We start from the raw sequence: 18508 nt of genomic DNA, 5'->3' as shown, positions 1-18508 counted from the left end.
TAGCTATAGGTGGTTAATTAGTTAGGTGATTAGATTAGGTTTGGAATTTAGTTAGGTTATTAGATTAAGTTTGGAATTAGTTAGGATGATATTAAAATGTGTTTATAATTTTTTTAGTTATTTATTTGAATTGTTTTTAATTTTTTTTTTTTTCCAGATTGACGATCTGATATGACTGGCGGTAGAAAGAGACTTAGAAACCGTGGCAGGGGAACTTCTTACGGGAGTACCTTTCTCGGCCAGACGGATCCATCAGCTTCTACCTCCCGCACCCCCGAAACTGTCCCCGAGAGCCAAATTCCTAGCGTCCCGTATGTGCCTCCGCAGGCGCCAGACGATCCACATGCATACTATCCGCAGCCTTACGTCGACCCGACTACATACTTTACTTTTGAGGAGGGCCGTGATCATCAGTAGCCTCATGATCAGCAGCCTCAGCAGCCTAATGATCATCAGTTTCCACAGCCTCATCCACAACATCCACAACAACCTCCACAGCCGGCACAGCCGGCTCCACAGCAGGTTTCATACCAGCCTTCAGAGGAGGCTCCTGCAGTTCCTGGTCTTCATCCAGATTTGATGGTGCCACCGAATGCACCTTATGCAAAATATTCTGTGGAAGACATTCTCAGGATGCCAGGACGAGAAGGTTTACCCGTCCTCGATCCATATCTACGACCCGGCACGACTTGGTAATTAATTTTAAATTAATTAAATTATTTTAAAATTTACATTTAATATTTAATTATATATATAAATTCTTTAAAATTTTGTAGGTTTATAGCGGACAATGATGTGGGCCAGAGCGTTGGGGACATCATCAGAGGAAACTTTCGGCATGCCCATCCTAATTGGTCTCTTACACCGAACCACGTTCGCATTACTTGGTTCAAGTGCGTCGCGGTTAGTTTTAAATTAAATTTATTTATTTATGTTTAAAAATTTAAATAATTTGGCTAATTAATATTTTTCATTATTTTTTGTAGCAAAAATGGCATTGGTCCACTGGGATCAATGAGACGGTGAAGAAAACGTTCAACAACAAGGCAATGCTCCGTCTCAAAAACATTGTTGGCGACTGGAAGGAAAAGTAGAATTTTTTCGGGGATGAAGCAAAACAAACGTACCTCAGCAATGACGTTTGGACTGGCTTGAAGGCTTATTGGTTTTTGCCTAAGTCAGTCCAAAGGTCTCTTAAATGCTCGGCCGCCCAGCTAACCCGTGATGCTGAAGGTAACCTGCCAATACCTCATATTTCCGGACAGACTCCACATGCCAAAAGGGTATTGCAAATTGTAAGTTTTAGATTTTTTCTTAATTTCATTACATATATATATATATATATGTAATTATATATATATATATATATATAATTAAGTAATTTGAAATTAATGATATAGTTTAATTCATTTGAATATTGTTGTTTTTAAATATAGAATGCCAAAGAAGGAGCGCCGCCGACTCTCAGCCGACTCTACAAGGAGACCCACTCCCATGTCGATGGTCAATTCGTACATCCACGAGCAGAGAAAATCTACAACGATGTAGAAGCTCGGATTCAGGAGGTCCAGACTCAGCGGACGCAACAAAACCCGGATGGTCCACCGGTCCAGCTTTCTGCCATCGAACAAGACCGAATTTTTGAGCAGGTAAAATATTCGACCTTTTTAATTTATATACATGCATATATTTATTTTACATATGTACTAATAATATCTATCTATAAATTATATATAGGTTGCTCCGAAGAGAAGGGGACGTATAATTGGGATCGGGAGTGTGAATGATGTTCCCATGGCGAGAGCTGAACACGCTGCTCAAAGGGAAGAAGAGTCCTCGGTCCGGAGGGAGTTGGAAACTGCGAACCAGAAGTTAGCCGACCACAACGGGATGTTTAAGTCGATGGCAAACATGTTCGATATGCTTCTAGAGACAACTCCAAACGTCGACCCGTCGGTTACAGCATCGTGGAAGAACCTGCGTCCGACCTTCGTCCCCAACCCGACTCCAGAAGAGCAGGACGATTTGACTCGGCGTGCCGAGGAGAGGAGTTTTGAGCTCTTTTATGACCTTAATGCTTAGTTTTCGGTTTTAATTATTTGTATTTTGAAAACTTTGAATTTATGAATGTTATATATTGTTATGTTTTTATGAATTTAAATCAAATTCATAAAATATTTTATTTTTTTGAAAAATCTTTTTTTTTGTAAAATTGAATTATTAAAATTAATTTTAATATTTAAAATCGAATTATTAAAATTACATATTCGATGTAAGTTAGTCGTTATATTACGACTACTTTACCTCTATTAAAAAAAAGAGTTTACGACTACTTTACAACTAATATTTAACATCTACTTTACGACTAACCTTTTATGACCCACTTACGACTACATTTATTACATCTCCTTTACGACTAAATCTTTACGACCCGTGTACGACTACATTTATTACATCTAATTTATGACCAATTTATTTAATCGTAAAGGTACGACTCCCTTACAACTAATATATTTAATCGTAACTTTACGACCAATGCCCAACCAATTAGTGATTACGACCAGCATATTACGACCAATTGTTATTATTTGTTCATTGGTCATAATACCCATTTTACGACCAAACTACAATTAATCCCGTAATCGTTAAAGACCTGTTTTCTTGTAGTGTTAGTGTAATTGGGCTTTGGCCTGTTGTTGGGTTTGGCCCGTTTATTCAGTATACTCAATTTGGGAAAAAAAAAACTCATTTCCAAATAAAACTAGCCAAACGCGGTCGTCACTCACTTTTTTTTTATCACTCTCTTTCTCTATCATCCTTTTTGTTCAGAATGCATAAATATTATAAGAAAGAGAGACGAAGTCCTAGTTAATGTCCAAACACCAATCTACCCAATCGGAAGAAAAAAGCTAATCCCCAAACCTAAAAGGCTTTTCTTCTCTCTTCTTCTTTATCTTCTATTTCTCTCTTCATTGTTCTTCACCATGTCTAACGAAACCAAATATCTCTGCAACTACCAATACCCTTCATCTTTCTCTTTGCACGAAATGATGAATCTTCCTTCTTCAACTCCATCTAGTTATGGAAACAGCCGTTTGGATCCATCTTCCTACTCGTACGACTCTCTACTTCAGAAAACTTTTGGTCTTTCTCCCTCTTCATCAGAGGTTTTCAACTCTTCCATCGATCAAGAATCAAAACGCGATGCATCTAATGACGCTACCGGTGAGACTCCAGCTAGAGTTTCTGCATCTTCTTCCTCTAGCGAGGCTGGTCATCCCGGCAAAGATTCTGGTAAGAGCCAAAAGAAACGAGAGTTATCTGAAGATGGATGTGAAGAAAATCAAAGTTCCAAAAAACTGTAAAGTCATTTTATAAAATAAATATTATCAAATACCATATGATCCCCTCGTTTATAATATTGTATGTTGAAGACCTGAAGTAGATTATAACGTATGTTTCAGAGGGAAAACTAAAAAGATGGAGGAGAAGAAGAAACAAAGAGAGCCACGAGTCTCGTTCATGACTAAAAGCGAGGTTGATCATCTTGAAGATGGTTATAGATGGAGAAAATACGGCCAAAAAGCCGTCAAAAACAGCCATTACCCAAGGTTATTTATTTTCATATTTATTTTTCATCTGCATTTTATATTTATCGGCAAAAATATACTAGGAACTAATAATTACAAAATGAACATAGGAGTTACTATAGATGCACAACGCAAAGGTGCAACGTGAAGAAACGAGTGGAGAGATCGTTTCAAGATCCAACGGTGGTGATTACAACTTACGAGGGTCAACACAACCATCCGATTCCGACTAATCACCGGGGAAGTTCCACCGCGGCTGCTATGTACTCAGCTAACTTCATGAATCCGAGAAGTCTTACACATGAAATGTTTCCGACGGCTGCTTATACTAGCAGCGGTTCCGCAGCGTCGGCTTATGGATACGGGCAGAGTGGTTATGGTAATGCCAACCCTAATTCTTATCAAGAGTATCGCCAAGGAGAATATGAGCTCTTGAAAGAGATATTTCCTTCCATTTTCTTCAAGCAAGAGCGTTGATCGATTAAAACTATAAACTACATATATACACCTCTCTACTTCTATTTTCTATATATACATATATTGGAAGAGAGAAATACCAATATATATATATATATATATGTAACTTAAGACCTATTTTTGTCTCTCTTATTTGCATGTACATACTTTTTTTTCATGAGAGATTGATATATAAATTAGGCCTGGATTATATTTTATGATGTTTAATGGGTTAACATTATATATATTTTTCTCTTTCAGTTCTCTTTGTAAAATTGCATTTCCTATTTTGCGTGTTTTGGTGACATGTTATTATTGTGTTGTGTAATGTGTTCTATCATATGTAGAAGAGAATAAATATATGGTTCTAGCTAGGATTGATGTCTTCAAATTAGCAAGATCACAAGAGAAGTAAGAGATTACAATTTCAATATAAGGATCTTAGATAAAAACGTTTCGAGTTGTGGACGACGAATATATATGTGTGTGAACAAATGAAGAAAAAAACAAGTTGAGTTCTTCCTTGTGTATTACTCCTAAGAGAGAATGGACCCAAAGAAAGATTTGACTGCTTCTGCTTTGTTTCTTATCCACGCACATTGAAACATAAACGGTGGACCAGTAGTTTACCCCTAGTTATATATCAGAAACGAGGGAAGTAATTATAAGAAAAAACATTAAGTACTAATATAAAAGAATGATAAGAATACTGGGCTCTTAGTAAGAGATGCTGAGTTAACCGGAAGGTAAAATGATATTCATAAATTCTATTTTATAGTATGTTTTTCCTTCAACTTTTTTTTCTTGCTAAATTTTTGCTTAAACTTTGGTGGTCTATTTTATTTTCCGAAGCGGGAAATGAAAAGTTACTTCAAGGTCGTAGTAGTATGGCCAAACTAAATGTTAGCTTGGTAAAAAAACTCAGATGTCCCTTCAACGTAGACGGCGATACTTGAGAGCATTTCTTTAGTTCGTATGCGAAAGTCACTGAATGCATGAAAATACATTTATATCTTAACTATATGATTCAGGAGAGCATCACAAAATCATGTAGATTTTGAATCTTCACATACCCACATGCATGCGTCTTCCGATGTAACTTCACTTTCCTATTCGTAAATTTGTTTTCGATTACGAAATTCAACTGATATGTCCAGTCCCTAGTCTGTTCATGATGATCAGTTATTCATTTTTTGGATTGATGTACATAAAAAACCATTCAAATGCAATAGTATTCTGGAAAACGTTTCTAGATTTGAGATATATACCACACTATGAATTTGAATTAGAGTTCTTTTTTTTTTCAATTTGTAAAACAAATTGAATTGTAATTTTCTTATAAAAGTTTGATACATTCTTGTAGAAGTATATGTTCCCGAAAGTATTAGCGATTTTAACATAAGCAAACATAAATAAGAAATGCTTTATATGTTCCAAATCTTTGACAAATTCTGTATATGTTTTGACTGTGAATGATGTGGCCTATATAAAACAGATCATACGGAAAATTCATTTGACACATCTACATTAGCTGAAACATTTATAAACAGTTTTTTTGTTGTTAAAGAACATTTATAAACAGTTTTGTATTATATATATTTATATTTTTTTGATACAAACAAATCTCGTGAAGAAACTATATACATACAAATCTCGAAAGCTCCCTTCAAAACTAATAAAGAGTTCTTAATACAACTAATAATAACAAACTTTTGGTATAAGAAGAAGAGAAGAAATTCTTCTTCTTATACCAAAAGTTTGTTATTATTAGTTTAAATCTTGTTTCCAGTTCGTAGGAGTATTATTAATGTACAATAGTCGAACATGTTTCAAATATCTCTTAGATGGGCCGTCACCCCAAACTGAACCCATTTCTTTTAGCTGGTCCCCACTTGGTATCAATGGGCCCAACATTTACTTCCGCAAGAAAACTTGTCCCTGAGAAACAGAGTCCGATCGGAGATAAAAGCTCTGTTCTTTGATGCTCGAGCTAATTCCCACAGAGATCATTCCAATGTTCGTTTTTAAATATATATTTTTGAAATCTTCAGTATTGTTATGCTTAGAGAATCAGCTTTATACAGTTTTTTTTTATCAATCAGCTTTATACAGTTTGAATGCCTTTTGTAGCAGCATGGGACAAGCCGACAAGGCATGTAAATCATCTTCAAACTCTGTAGATCTTATGATTCCAAGAGGAGAATTATCTGTTGGTCCTCTCAGTTTATCTGATCATTGCACCAAGGTATCAAATCTCACTATTCGAGACTTCGAGTTAAGGTAATTTTAACTCTGTTTCTGAGTCTGTCAGGGTCGTTAATGTTTTGTTGCTATCCATGTAAACTGAATGAGGGTTATCTCAAGGCATCGACTGATCTGTCAAATTACAGATCAGGATGGTTCAACGGCTTAACTCTTACCAGAGGTGGTGCAGCTTTTTTTTTTCTTTGTCAAAAAAAAAAAAACAGAGGAAGTGAAGCTGTCTCTTCTTTTTGTTGATACTTAGAGCAAAATAAAAGGAAAAAATAATAACTATTTTCTTGCAACAAAATTTGTTAAGATGTCAAGTGTACTCTATGCTTCTCTTATCTTGTTGTATCTTTTTCTTTGGGTCAAATTTGTGGTTGTTTCTTTGTTGACTTCTATAATCCATTTCAAATAATAATAAGCCAAACTTCAAGACTTCAACAAATAAAAGACGTGAAAAACTAAATCAACTTTCTCGAAAAAAAAAAAACTAAATCAAGTGGACAGAGACAGAGTAGCCAATAAGATTAGACTCTGAGATAATAAAAATAAGGGAAAATTGCCAATAGAGAACAAAAAAACAAGGGTGTTGTCCCTTTGTTATAAATCATTTTTTGTCCAATTTTTCTTCTTTTTACCCTTTGTATTTCTGAAAACTAATGAAATAAATACTTTTGTGAATCAAAAAAAAAAATAAAAATATAAAGAATTAATAAAACACCTATATACACATGCTGGTATTTTTATTTTTTTCAAAAAATTGATAAATAAAAATTTGAAAATACGTTCTACTAAAGGTAGAATGTGCCTTCTACGGAAAATGGTATAGTAGAAAGCGATTTCTAAAATAATTACGTTCATCTACTATTTTTAGAAAGTACATTCTACTATTTACTAATTTTCTAAGAAAGTGGAATGTGCATTCTACTAATCTTAAAGCTATCTACTTTTCGTCCGGAAGCATCTTCTACTTTTATTAAGTATTCTAAATTTCGCGGAATGTGTTTTCTAAAATGTACTCTTCCGTCTACTAAAAGTAGAAAGTGTGTTTCTAGATTTTTGTCAATGTTCTAAACTTTTAGAAGGTGCCTTCTACGGATAAGATATCTGTTTTTTGCGAAAATTAATGAAAAAATCAGTTAAGGAAATATTCTAAAAATCTCCTAAAAATATTTTAACTTCCTAAAACGTGTTATTTTCGATTTTACTTGTCAAAAACTTTTAAAAAATGATTATACCTTGTCTTCTTCATTAATCTATGGGTTTTCCATAGTTTTTTTTTTTTTTTTTTTTCACATGTGGTGTTTTGAAATTAGGTGCAATTTTTCTAAAGTTTGTTTAAACTTTTATTTAATCTATGTATCATCCATTTTAAACTGGCATCAACATGTGGTGTTTTGAAATTAGGTGCAATTTTTTGTAAAGTTTTATTTTTATTTTATAAAGTTTACAAATTTTATTTTTATTAAAGTTTTATTAAAAACATTTTTAAAAGTTTTATTTTTATTAAAAAGTTCGATAAAATTCAAAAGGTTACAAACATTTTAAATTTTTTATAAAAATAAAACTTTGTAAATTGTTTTTTATAAAGTTAGTTTAAAGCTTTTATTAAAAAAAATTAGTAAAGTTTTATTTTTATTTTTATAAAGTTTAAATTTTTATTTAATTAAAGTTTTATTAAAAACATTTTAAACTTTTTATAAAATAAAACTTTGTAAAATGTTTTTTAATAAGTTTATTTAACGTTTTATTAAAAAATTGTAAATTATTTTTATTTCTACAAAGTTTATTTTTATTAAAAAAAATTAAAAGTTTTATTTTATTTTCCCTTTTAAAACGTTTTTAATTAAATTTTCTAAAAATTCTTTTAGTTTATTGTGTTTAATAAAAACTTTAAACAAAATTTATAAAATTTGTAAACTTTATAAAAATAAAAATAAAACTTTACAAAAAGTTTTTAATAAAAGTTTAAACAAACTTTAGAAAAATACATTTTAATTTTTTTATTTTATTAAAATTTTTGATAAAATTAAAAAGTTTACAAACATTTTAAACTTCTTATAAAAAATAAAACTTTGTAAACTGTTTTTATTAAAAAATTGTAAATTATTTTTATTCTTATTTTATTAAGTTTTAAAAAAATTATTTTTATTAAAAAATAATTTTTTTAAAAAAAATTCTCTTTTTAAACGCTTTTAATTATTATTATTTTAAATTATATTAGTTTAATGTGTTTAATTAGATTAATCAAATGTTAGTTTTGGGATTATGAAAGAAATTATACTAAAAGGACAACTAAATGATGGTTTTATACTATAGGGACAACCATGCTGAATTTTTGTTCCGTTTTGGCAATTTTCCCTAAAAATAAAGCGTTTCACCAAACTCGGTCTATTTTAACAACGTTTCTGTATATGAAATTTGCTTAGAGCCGCCAAATAAATGGTTTCAAGAATTCCAAGTCAACGGTAAACAAGAGCACACCTTTTAATAAATATCCAATGTACTTTCCTATAAACTATATCTATATAACAACGTTACTAAAATTCTTTATGTGGAAGTGCTCTTGATCCTCCATGGAAAGAACTCAAGAACTCTCTGTCAATGGTAAGTGAGAAGCCTCTGCTAGTGTAGATTCCTTTGAAAATCATCTGAAAAATGCGAACCATGATTGTTCTTGTCTTTTTTTTTTCAGATCAGCAGAACGTAGAAGCACACCTAACGGACCAGGAGGAAATGAATACCACCATGGAGATCGAATCATCTCCCATACCTCAACCAAATAATTATAGAAGGTGGCTTCGTATCTCCATTTATGTATTCTTTGTCCTCTCCTGCCAAGCACTTTCCACAATTCTTGGAAGATTGTACTTTGAAAATGGTGGTAAGAGCACATGGATGGGAACACTCGTCCAACTAATAGGCTTCCCTGTTCTGTTTCTCTTCCGCTCTTTTTCCAAAATCAAAACACCAAAATCAAGAGATACAAGTTTCAGAAAGTTCCCTTCCTTCATCACCCTTGGATCAGTTTACATTGTCACTGGACTATTAGTATCTGCTAATTCTTATATGTCCTCAGTGGGGTTGCTCTACTTACCAGTTTCTACTTTCTCCCTCATCTTAGCCTCACAGCTAGCCTTCACTGCCTTCTTCTCATACTTTCTAAACTCTCAGAAGTTCACACCTTTCATAGTCAATTCTTTGTTTCTTCTCACTATCTCCTCTGCTCTCCTTGTTGTCAACACTGATGAGTCACAAAGCGCAACAAATGTTTCTAGAGGAAAGTATGTGATAGGGATCATATGCACCATTGGTGCATCTGCTGGGATCGGACTGCTTCTATCTCTGGTACAACTGATCCTCAGGAAAGTTATAAGGAATCATACAGTCTCAACGGTCATGGACTTGGTTGCTTACCAATCTCTAGTTGCAAGCTGTGTGGTTCTCATAGGACTTTTTGCAAGCGGGGAGTGGGAAACTTTGACAAGTGAGATGCAAAACTACAAACTTGGGAAAGCGCCATATGTTTTGACTTTGGCCTCCATAGCTATTTCATGGCAAGTCTACACCATTGGTGTTGTGGGATTGATCTTTGAGTCGTCTTCTGTGTTCTCTAATTCTATAACTGCTGTGGGGTTGCCTATTGTTCCTGTTGTGGCAGTGATAGTTTTTGGTGATAAAATGAATACGTCAAAGATCTTCTCCATCATTTTGGCTATATGGGGTTTCATTTCATTCGTCTATCAGCACTACCTAGATGAAAAGAAGGTGAAGATTAGCCATACAGATCCTGTAGGAGGTCCTCCTCTACCTGTTGATGAAGGCCACACAAACATACAAATCGTATAATCATGCATGTATCCTGTATAGATTATATGTCTTTACGTACATTTTTATCATAATGTATATACAAGAACTTGTAACTCTATTTGGACAACAATTCAGTTTTGAGTTATAAGTAACTGAGTAAAATGAGTATAGCAAACATTTTTTAATCACAAAGTTTGTCAAATTTTGGTGTATATTTTCAAAAAATGATTAAACTAAACATTCTTGATTACTGCCAAAATTAAATAAATTTTCTGCCATTTCATGAATTCTCCAATTGTCACCTGTCAACAAGAGCTCACTAGATTATAATGCTTCTCTGCTGTCCTTCACCTGCATCATCAGTTCAATAAAATTCTATAAGTTTGTCATGTGTAATAATCCAACAGTGTGGGGGTATTTGGCTATCTATATCAAGTTGTGTATCATGAAGAGAGGTCTCAAACAAATAACAACCAATAAAGATGATTTTTTTTTTTTGAAACACAACCAATATTAAATTCAGAAACAGAGTTAGTTGGGAGCCATAATGGCTTCCTCCTCTACAAGACACTGCTTGGCCATTCCATTTGCCACAGTGAAACACAAAGATGATTAAAAACAATAATTTGTTCTCTCCTTAATTTCTCATGGAGAGAAACTCTATGGCAATGGTAAGGAAGAAGCAACTGGTAGTGTAGACTCTGTTTAAAGCTTTTCTTTTCTTCATAAAATCTTGTAATCATGAGTGTCCATGTTTCAAGCGACCAGATCTTAGAAGCAAGCCTGATACATCACGAGGCAACTGAATCATCATCATCATCATCGGTACCTCAAACTAAGAACTATAAAAGATGGTTCCGACTCTCCATCTATGTGTTCTTTGTTCTCTTCTGCCAACCACTTGCTACAATTCTTGGTAGACTGTACTATGAAAATGGTGGGGAAAGCACATATGTGGTAACACTTCTCTCACTCATTGGCTTCCCGGTTTTGATTCTCTTCAGCTTCTTCTCACAAACCAGGCAACCCAAGTCAACAGATACAAACTTCAACCAGCCCCCTTCCTTCATAACCCTTGCATCAGCTTACATGTGCACCGGACTTCTAATATCTGCTAATGTTTATCTGTATGCAATTGGTTTACTCTACTTGCCTGTTTCCACTTACTCCCTCATCTCTGCCTCACAGTTGGCCTTCACTGCCCTTTTCTCCTACTTCCTTAACTCCCAGAAGTTCACTCCTTTCATAGTCAACTCTTTGCTTCTCCTTACCGTTTCCTCTGCCCTCCTCGTTGTCAACACCGAGTCTCAAGCCACAACACATGTCTCTAGAGTACAATATGTCATCGGACTCGTATGCACCATCGGTGCTTCTGCTGGTACTGGACTACTGCTATCTTTGATACAACTGCTCTTTAAAAAGGTCTTCAAGAAGCACACATCCTCAGTAGTCATGTCCATGACTATCTACCAGTCTCTAGTTGCAAGCTGTGCTGTTCTCATTGGACTTTTCGCGAGTGGAGAGTGGAAAACTCTGCCTAGTGAGATGAGAAACTACAAACTTGGGCAAGTGTGGTATGTTGTGACTTTGTCCTCAGCAGCTGTTTCTTGGCAAGTCTACACCGTTGGTCTTGTGGGATTGATCTTCGAGTCATCTTCTGTGTTCTCGAATTCCGTAACTGCTGTTGGATTGCCTATCGTTCCAGTCGTGGCTGTGATAGTTTTCAATGATAAATTGGATGCAATGAAGATCTTCTCCATTGTCTTAGCTATATGTGGCTTCCTTTCATTTGTCTATCAGCACTACCTTGATGAAAAGAAGTTGATGACTTGCAACACAAACTACGTCGAGGATGATGCACAAATTTGATAAAAAAAATTTCACACAGATTCATGTTTATATTCCGTATATAGTTCGTTTACGTAATTTTTGTAATGGTCCTTGCAAATGGGATGCATGTCTCTCTGTACAGCTTGAGCCTGTGTATCAAAAATATCTTAATGTCTTTTCTTAGAAAGATAGACCATCGTTTTAGCTTAACCTCCGCATTATCTTAATGAGAAAAAAACTTCAAGACTAGTCGAAAGTGTGTGTTCCTAATTAATCCACATGTTTCATCATAAGAGAAAGTTAGCCACTCGGAATAATGTCTACATATTATTATAATTTATATCAATCTTGACTCAACTCACCTCTTGGTCAATACTCAATAATAGTGGCATCTTCGACAAATTAAATTCATGACAAGACTAGAGATATTTATAGACGGCAGGCATCTACTTAATGTGGGGACATGTTACAACGAATACTTAGCAGTGGACGGTTCCGAATCACTGAATATATAGCAATCATTTGGTAGAATGTTATTAACCAAGAGAACTGATAATAAGACATCTAATACTTTGGTTCCTCCTTGTTCATCTCCAAGAAAGAATATACCACATCCACCATGAAGGGTGATCAAGAACTCCAAGTCATCGGTGAGTAAGCATCAACCAAGTACCTGGTGAACTGCTTTATGGCATCTTATTGTTAAATATATGAAAAAAATGTTAGAAGTGATTACAACAAAGTTAATTTCATAAACTAACTTTTTTGAAATATTTGTCCTCACTTACCAGTTCAGCAGGGAAAAGAACCAAACCAAACAGTTGAAGAAGAAAGAAGCCACACAGGAGTAGTATCCAATTCAAACAAATGCAAACGGTGGCTTCTGGTGTCTGTCTACACATTCTTTGTTATTTCAGGACAATCAGTTGCTACAATCCTAGGCGGACTATACTATGACAATGGAGGAAACAGCAAATGGCTAGCAACAGTAGTTCAACTTGTAGGCTTTCCTGTTCTGCTTCCATATTATCTCTTCTCAATCAAAACACATACAACAACTCATAGAGATGATGGCAAAGCAGCCTCACCTAGGAACCGTGTCTTAGTTTACTTAGCACTTGGCGTTCTTGTAGGAGGAGATTGCTACCTTTACTCCATAGGACTGCTTTACCTACCCGTCTCTACTTATTCTCTGATCTGTGCATCTCAGTTAGCCTTCAACGCTTTCTTCTCTTATTTCCTCAACTCACAAAAACTCACTCCAATCATTTTGAACTCTCTTTTGCTCCTAACTCTTTCTTCCACCCTCCTTGCCTTCAATAATGAGGAATCAAATTTCAAAAAAGTAACAAAAGCACAATGTCACAAGTTTCATATGCACCATTGGTGCTTCTGCTGGGTACGGTCTAAGCTTATCCTTACAACAGCTAGCCTTCAGTAAAGTCCTAAAGAGACAAACGTTCTCAGAAGTCATGGATTTGATTATCTACGTGAGTGTTGTGGCCAGTTGTGTTAGCGTGGTGGGGCTTTTTGCTAGTGGAGAGTGGGAAACATTGAGCAGTGAAATGGATAGCTACAAGCTTGGAAAGGTATCTTACGTAATGAACCTAGTGTGGACAGCTATTACCTGGCAGGTATTCAACATTGGTAGCACGTGGCTTATCTTCGAGATATCCTCTCTATTCTCAAATGCTATTGGCGTTTTGGGGCTGCCTGTGGTTCCTGTACTGGCTGTCATCATTTTCCATGACAAGATGAATGGGTTGAAGGTGATTTCTATGATCTTGGCTATTTGGGGTTTCATGTCTTATGTCTACCAACACTATCTTGATGATAAAAATTTGAAGAAAAGTCTTGGAATCCCAACAACCGGATCCTCTGACTCACCAGAAGCAAAAGGGTCAAGTGGGCAAAAGATATAGATTTCAGCGAGCTGGAGGCAGCCTACAATGAAGAATAAACATAATATATTTGTGATGCAATTCAAGTGAAGTCTGAGGGTGATCTGTTTTTCCTATTTGCATCACTGTAACAGTTAGTAGATTTGGCTTAAACAAATAATGAAATATTGTGATCTAGTTTTTAGGGGCATCCCTGATAGGTGGAGACACTAAACAATTTAGCATGGAATTTTCAAAATGTTTTTTTTTTTTACAAATTGGGGATCTTTCTCCATGTTACTTTTTGTAAAAATTTTGGAAGTCCTAAGCGAATGTTTCACTTCGCTATGCTCAGGATCACTCCTGCTAGTTTAAAAAAAGACTACCCAAATCAGATTAGCTCAGTGAACTGGCATCAACAATTACATAACTAAAACTTGTGTTCAATGCTACGAAAGATGTGGCCTATACTGCATAAAAAGAGAGGGTGTGCACTTTGTAGCTATTCTTATTATAGAATCTAGTCAGTTTGTCAGTCAGTTATAAGTCATGATTAAAGCAAACATTTTTATCACAAAGTTTGTCAATTTTTGTGTATATTTTTAAAATGATTAAAGTCAACATTATTGACTTCTGATGCAACATCAGTATAGTTTCACGAAATTTTTTTCCATTCAACAAATTCGTATAAACTTCATCGAAAAGTAGAATGATACACAATCAGTTTAATTTTTTTTTTGGTTTTATCTTTTATGAAAAAGTGGATGAACCACTATTATTCATTTATTTCTATACGCACTTGTTTAGTGAAGTGTTTCATCCACTTTTTATTTATAAAATTATCTTTTATTTGTTACTATTCAAGATAAATTTTAAAGTTTTATAAAGATACACAAGCAGTTCAATTTTGTAAGTAAATTTCTTTGCACAAAAAAACTTTTAAGTTTTTCTTATTAATGATAAAACCCCTAACATATGTAAATACCATTTATATGTATTACACTTATAAATTTTGTTTCATTTAAATAAAACATTTTATTTGTATTTACATTATATTTGTTATATATTTCTTCTTATTTGATATTGTACTTTATTTTCAAAATGTGCTATTTTCTTTTTGGAATTTTATTGAATATTTAAAAATTATTTAATGTTTTAATTAAACTTTAAAGCTTAAGAAAATTATACTATTTTATACAAAGACAATTTTAAATAATTAAAAATGAAATAAGTATATATTTTTAAAGCTTAAATAATTATATATGTATTTAAAATCATTTTCTATTATATTTTGAAAATAAATTTTATGTCTATTGCAGTTTATAAATTTATAAAATAACTACTCTATTTTAATTTAAAAGCTTAAAATAGTTATGTGTATATTTTAGAATTTTTTCTATTATATTTTGAAAAAATGTATTTATTGAATTTACAAATTATTTATTAAAATAACAATTTTAATGATGTAAAAATAAATATAAAATTTTATATAAATTCTTTTAAATTTTTATAGTGCTTCAGACTGTATTTATCCACTTTCATCGTTCAAATAAATATTTTAGACCGTTTGATCCACACTTTTACTAACAGAATTGATTGATCCACTTTTGTTTAGCTAGATACATTTTTTTTTCATCCTAAGTGAAAGCAGAAAAATCAAAGTCAAAAAGTCAACAAGAAACTAGGGGGACATGACTATTTACCCGTCTCTAGTTAGTTGTTTTCTCATTGGACTTTTTGCGAGTGGAGAGTGGAAAAATTTGCCTAGTGAGATGAAGAGCTACAAACTGCTGGGGTAAGTGTGGTATGTTGTGACTTTGGCCTCAAAAGCTATTTCTTGGCAAGTCTACACCGTTGGTCTTGTGGGATTGATCTTCTAGTCATCTTCTGTGTTCTTCAATTCTACAACTGCTTTGGGATTTCCTATTGTTCCACTCATACCTGTGATAGTTTTCCATGATAAAATGGATCTTTCATTTGTCTATCAGCACTACCTCGATGAAAAGAAGTTGATGACTTGCCACATAATCCATTTCGAGGATGATACACAAATTTATTAAAAAATTGTTTCACATATTCGTGCATCCTACATAAAGCTTGTTTGTGTAAATTTCGTAATGGTACATGCGAATGGGATGCATGTCTCTGTACAGTTGAGCCTGTGTATCAAAATAGGCTTGTTAACTCATGTCAATTCTGGGAAAAAGAGCTTTGAAACAATACGTAAGTGAACAGAAATAATGTAGCGACATAATCTGCCACCAAGTATTACTAAGTTGCAAGATATCTTAATGTCTTTTCCTGGAAAGATAGGCAGACTTTCTCTTCCATCCAATAACTTAACCTCACCTTTAACTATCATATCATTATCTTGATGAGAAAAGCTTTAAAGTAGCCAAAGAGAAAACCCCAAAAATGTTTGTTCCTAATTAATCCACAAGTCTAATCATAAGAGATAGATACTCACACGGCACAAGCCAAATGAATTCTTAGAGACAAAGAAGTTTCAGTTGACTTAAAGATCACACAACTCGTTTTGTGTTATGTTGATGAAAATGAACGTTTCCGTATGAATATTGGCTACACATTATATCCTACTTGACTTAACTCATCTCTTGGTCAAGAATAGTTGAATCTTCAAAATTTAAATTCATGACAAGATAAGAGGTATTTTCAGATGGACATTTACGTATGTGGGACAATTGACAATGAAAAGTTAATGGTGATTGATTCCTAATCAGTAATCCCTGAATATATAGCATATCATTTGGTAGCATATTATCAACAAAGAGAACTGATAATAAGATATATAATACTTCAAAACGTCTTTAGCTCCTCCTCGTCCATATCCAAGGAGGTATATTCCACATCCACCATGAAGGGTGATGGAGAACTACAAGTCATCGGTGAGTAAGCATAAACCAATTCCTGGAGAATTATTTTAATTTATAGGATCATTTGTTCAACGTTAGAAGTCACAAGAAAATTACATTCATATATACTAATTTTTTTTGCAATATTTCCCCTCACTTACCAGTTCAGCAGGGAAAAGAACAAAATCCACCAGTTGAAGAAGAAGAAGAAAACTCAGTTGGTAGCAACCAAACAGGAGTATCTCACTCAAACATATACAAACGGTTGCTCCGGGTGATTGCATACACATTCTTTGTCATTTCAGGCCAATCAGTTGCTACAATCCTAGGCAGACTATACTATGACAATGGAGGAAACAGCAAATGGCTAGCAACAGTAGTGCAACTTGTAGGCTTTCCTGTTCTGCTTCCATATTATCTCTTCTCAATCAAAACACATAAAACAACTCATAGAGATGATGGCAAATCAGCCTCACCTAGGAACCGTGTATTAGTTTACCTAGTACTTGGTCTTCTTGTCGGAGGAGATTGCTATCTTTACTCCACAGGACTGCTTTACCTACCCGTTTCCACCTTCTCCCTGATCTGTGCATCTCAGTTAGCCTTCAACGCTTTCTTCTCTTATTTCCTCAACTCACAAAAGCTTACTCCAATCATTTTGAACTCTCTTTTGCTCCTTACTATCTCTTCCACCCTCCTTGCCTTCAATAACGAGGAATCAAGTTTCAAAAAAGTAACAAGAGCACAGTATGTCACAAGTTTCATATGCACCATTGGTGCTTCTGCTGGGTTTGGACTAGTCTTATCATTACAACAGGTAGCCTTCCGTAAAGTCCTAAAGAGGCAAACATTCTCAGAAGTTATGGATATGATTATCTACGTGAGTCTAGTGGCCAGTTGTGTTAGCTTGGTGGGGCTATTCGCTAGCGGAGAGTGGAAAACTTTGAGCAGTGAAATGGATAGCTACAAGCTTGGAAAGGTATCTTACGTTATGAACCTTGTCTGGACAGCTATTACCTGGCAGGTATTCAACATTGGTGGTACTGGGCTGATCTTTGAGCTTTCCTCTCTATTCTCAAATGCTATAAGCGCTTTGGGATTGCCTGTGGTTCCTGTACTGGCTGTCATCATTTTCCATGACAAAATGAATGGGTTGAAGGTGATTTCAATGATCTTGGCTATTTGGGGTTTCATGTCATATGTCTACCAACACTATCTTGATGACAAAAACTTGAAGAATAGTCTTGGAATCGCAACAGAAGAATCATCTGATCCACCAGAAGCAGAAGGGTCAAGTGGGCAAAAGATACATTCTCTAGCCTGAGGGTAGCCTACAATGAAGAATAAAAATAATATATTTATGATGCAATTCAAGTGAAGTATCAAGATGATTTTTTTTTTTTTCATATTCACATCATTGTAAAAATTTAGTAGGGTTGGCTTAAACAAATAGTGATCTATTGTGGTTTAGTTTGAATAAATTTACCCAAATCAGATTAGCTCAGTGAAATGGCATCAAAAACTTTGGTAGCTTTTTTTTTTTGGTAGCTAAAACTTGAGTTCAATGCTAGGAAAGATATACTGTATCAAAGAGAGGGTGTAAACTTTGCAGTTGTGGCCATTGAAAACAGAACTGATCAGCTAACCTTGACTTATAAGTTATAACCCACTTAATGAGAGCTTCTTAACTCTTGCTACACTCTCAACATAAAAGGAAGATAGATGACCATGATGTAACTCCTCGCACCTGCAACCGAAGATGAAACAATATGCACAGAGCGTGAAACAATGGTTTAGTCCAAAAAGAAGGTACATAAGTCTA

At 34.2% G+C, this 18508-nt stretch overlaps 4 protein-coding genes, 1 long non-coding RNA gene and 1 pseudogene across 5 annotated transcripts; all 6 read left to right on the top strand.

The window, feature by feature from the left end:
- Nucleotides 1–2801: 2801 nt before the first annotated feature.
- Nucleotides 2802–4259, top strand: LOC108821045 (WRKY transcription factor 28). The gene is made up of 3 exons (XM_018594090.2): nt 2802–3361; nt 3465–3611; nt 3701–4259. The coding sequence occupies exons 1-3, from the start codon at nt 2985–2987 to the stop codon at nt 4065–4067; spliced, it is 891 nt and encodes a 296-aa protein (XP_018449592.1). The 5' UTR covers nt 2802–2984; the 3' UTR covers nt 4068–4259.
- Nucleotides 4260–5953: 1694 nt separating this feature from the next.
- Nucleotides 5954–6677, top strand: LOC130498849 (uncharacterized). The gene is made up of 3 exons (XR_008937837.1): nt 5954–6062; nt 6177–6326; nt 6437–6677. It is a non-coding gene; the product is annotated as an uncharacterized LOC130498849 (long non-coding RNA).
- A 1861-nt stretch (nt 6678–8538) lies between these two features.
- On the top strand, nt 8539–10273 carry LOC108822872 (probable purine permease 8). Its single transcript, XM_018596065.2, has 2 exons — nt 8539–8900; nt 8989–10273. Exons 1-2 carry the CDS (start codon nt 8870–8872, stop codon nt 10140–10142), a joined length of 1185 nt encoding a protein of 394 aa, XP_018451567.1. The 5' UTR covers nt 8539–8869; the 3' UTR covers nt 10143–10273.
- Nucleotides 10274–10651: 378 nt separating this feature from the next.
- On the top strand, nt 10652–12182 carry LOC108822874 (probable purine permease 7). Its single transcript, XM_018596066.2, has one exon. The coding sequence runs from the start codon at nt 10845–10847 to the stop codon at nt 11970–11972; it is 1128 nt and encodes a 375-aa protein (XP_018451568.1). The 5' UTR covers nt 10652–10844; the 3' UTR covers nt 11973–12182.
- A 250-nt stretch (nt 12183–12432) lies between these two features.
- Nucleotides 12433–14159, top strand: LOC108822873 (probable purine permease 10; annotated as a pseudogene).
- A 2420-nt stretch (nt 14160–16579) lies between these two features.
- Nucleotides 16580–18190, top strand: LOC108822871 (probable purine permease 10). Its single transcript, XM_018596064.2, has 2 exons — nt 16580–16719; nt 16851–18190. The coding sequence occupies exons 1-2, from the start codon at nt 16689–16691 to the stop codon at nt 18008–18010; spliced, it is 1191 nt and encodes a 396-aa protein (XP_018451566.2). The 5' UTR covers nt 16580–16688; the 3' UTR covers nt 18011–18190.
- The last annotated feature ends 318 nt before the right edge of the window (nt 18191–18508 follow it).

The sequence above is a fragment of the Raphanus sativus genome, chromosome 8 (genome assembly GCF_000801105.2).
Source record: "Raphanus sativus cultivar WK10039 chromosome 8, ASM80110v3, whole genome shotgun sequence".
Classification (NCBI taxonomy): domain Eukaryota; kingdom Viridiplantae; phylum Streptophyta; class Magnoliopsida; order Brassicales; family Brassicaceae; genus Raphanus; species Raphanus sativus.
Note: the sequence above shows the minus strand (reverse complement) of the source record. Positions and strands in the feature narration are given on the sequence as shown.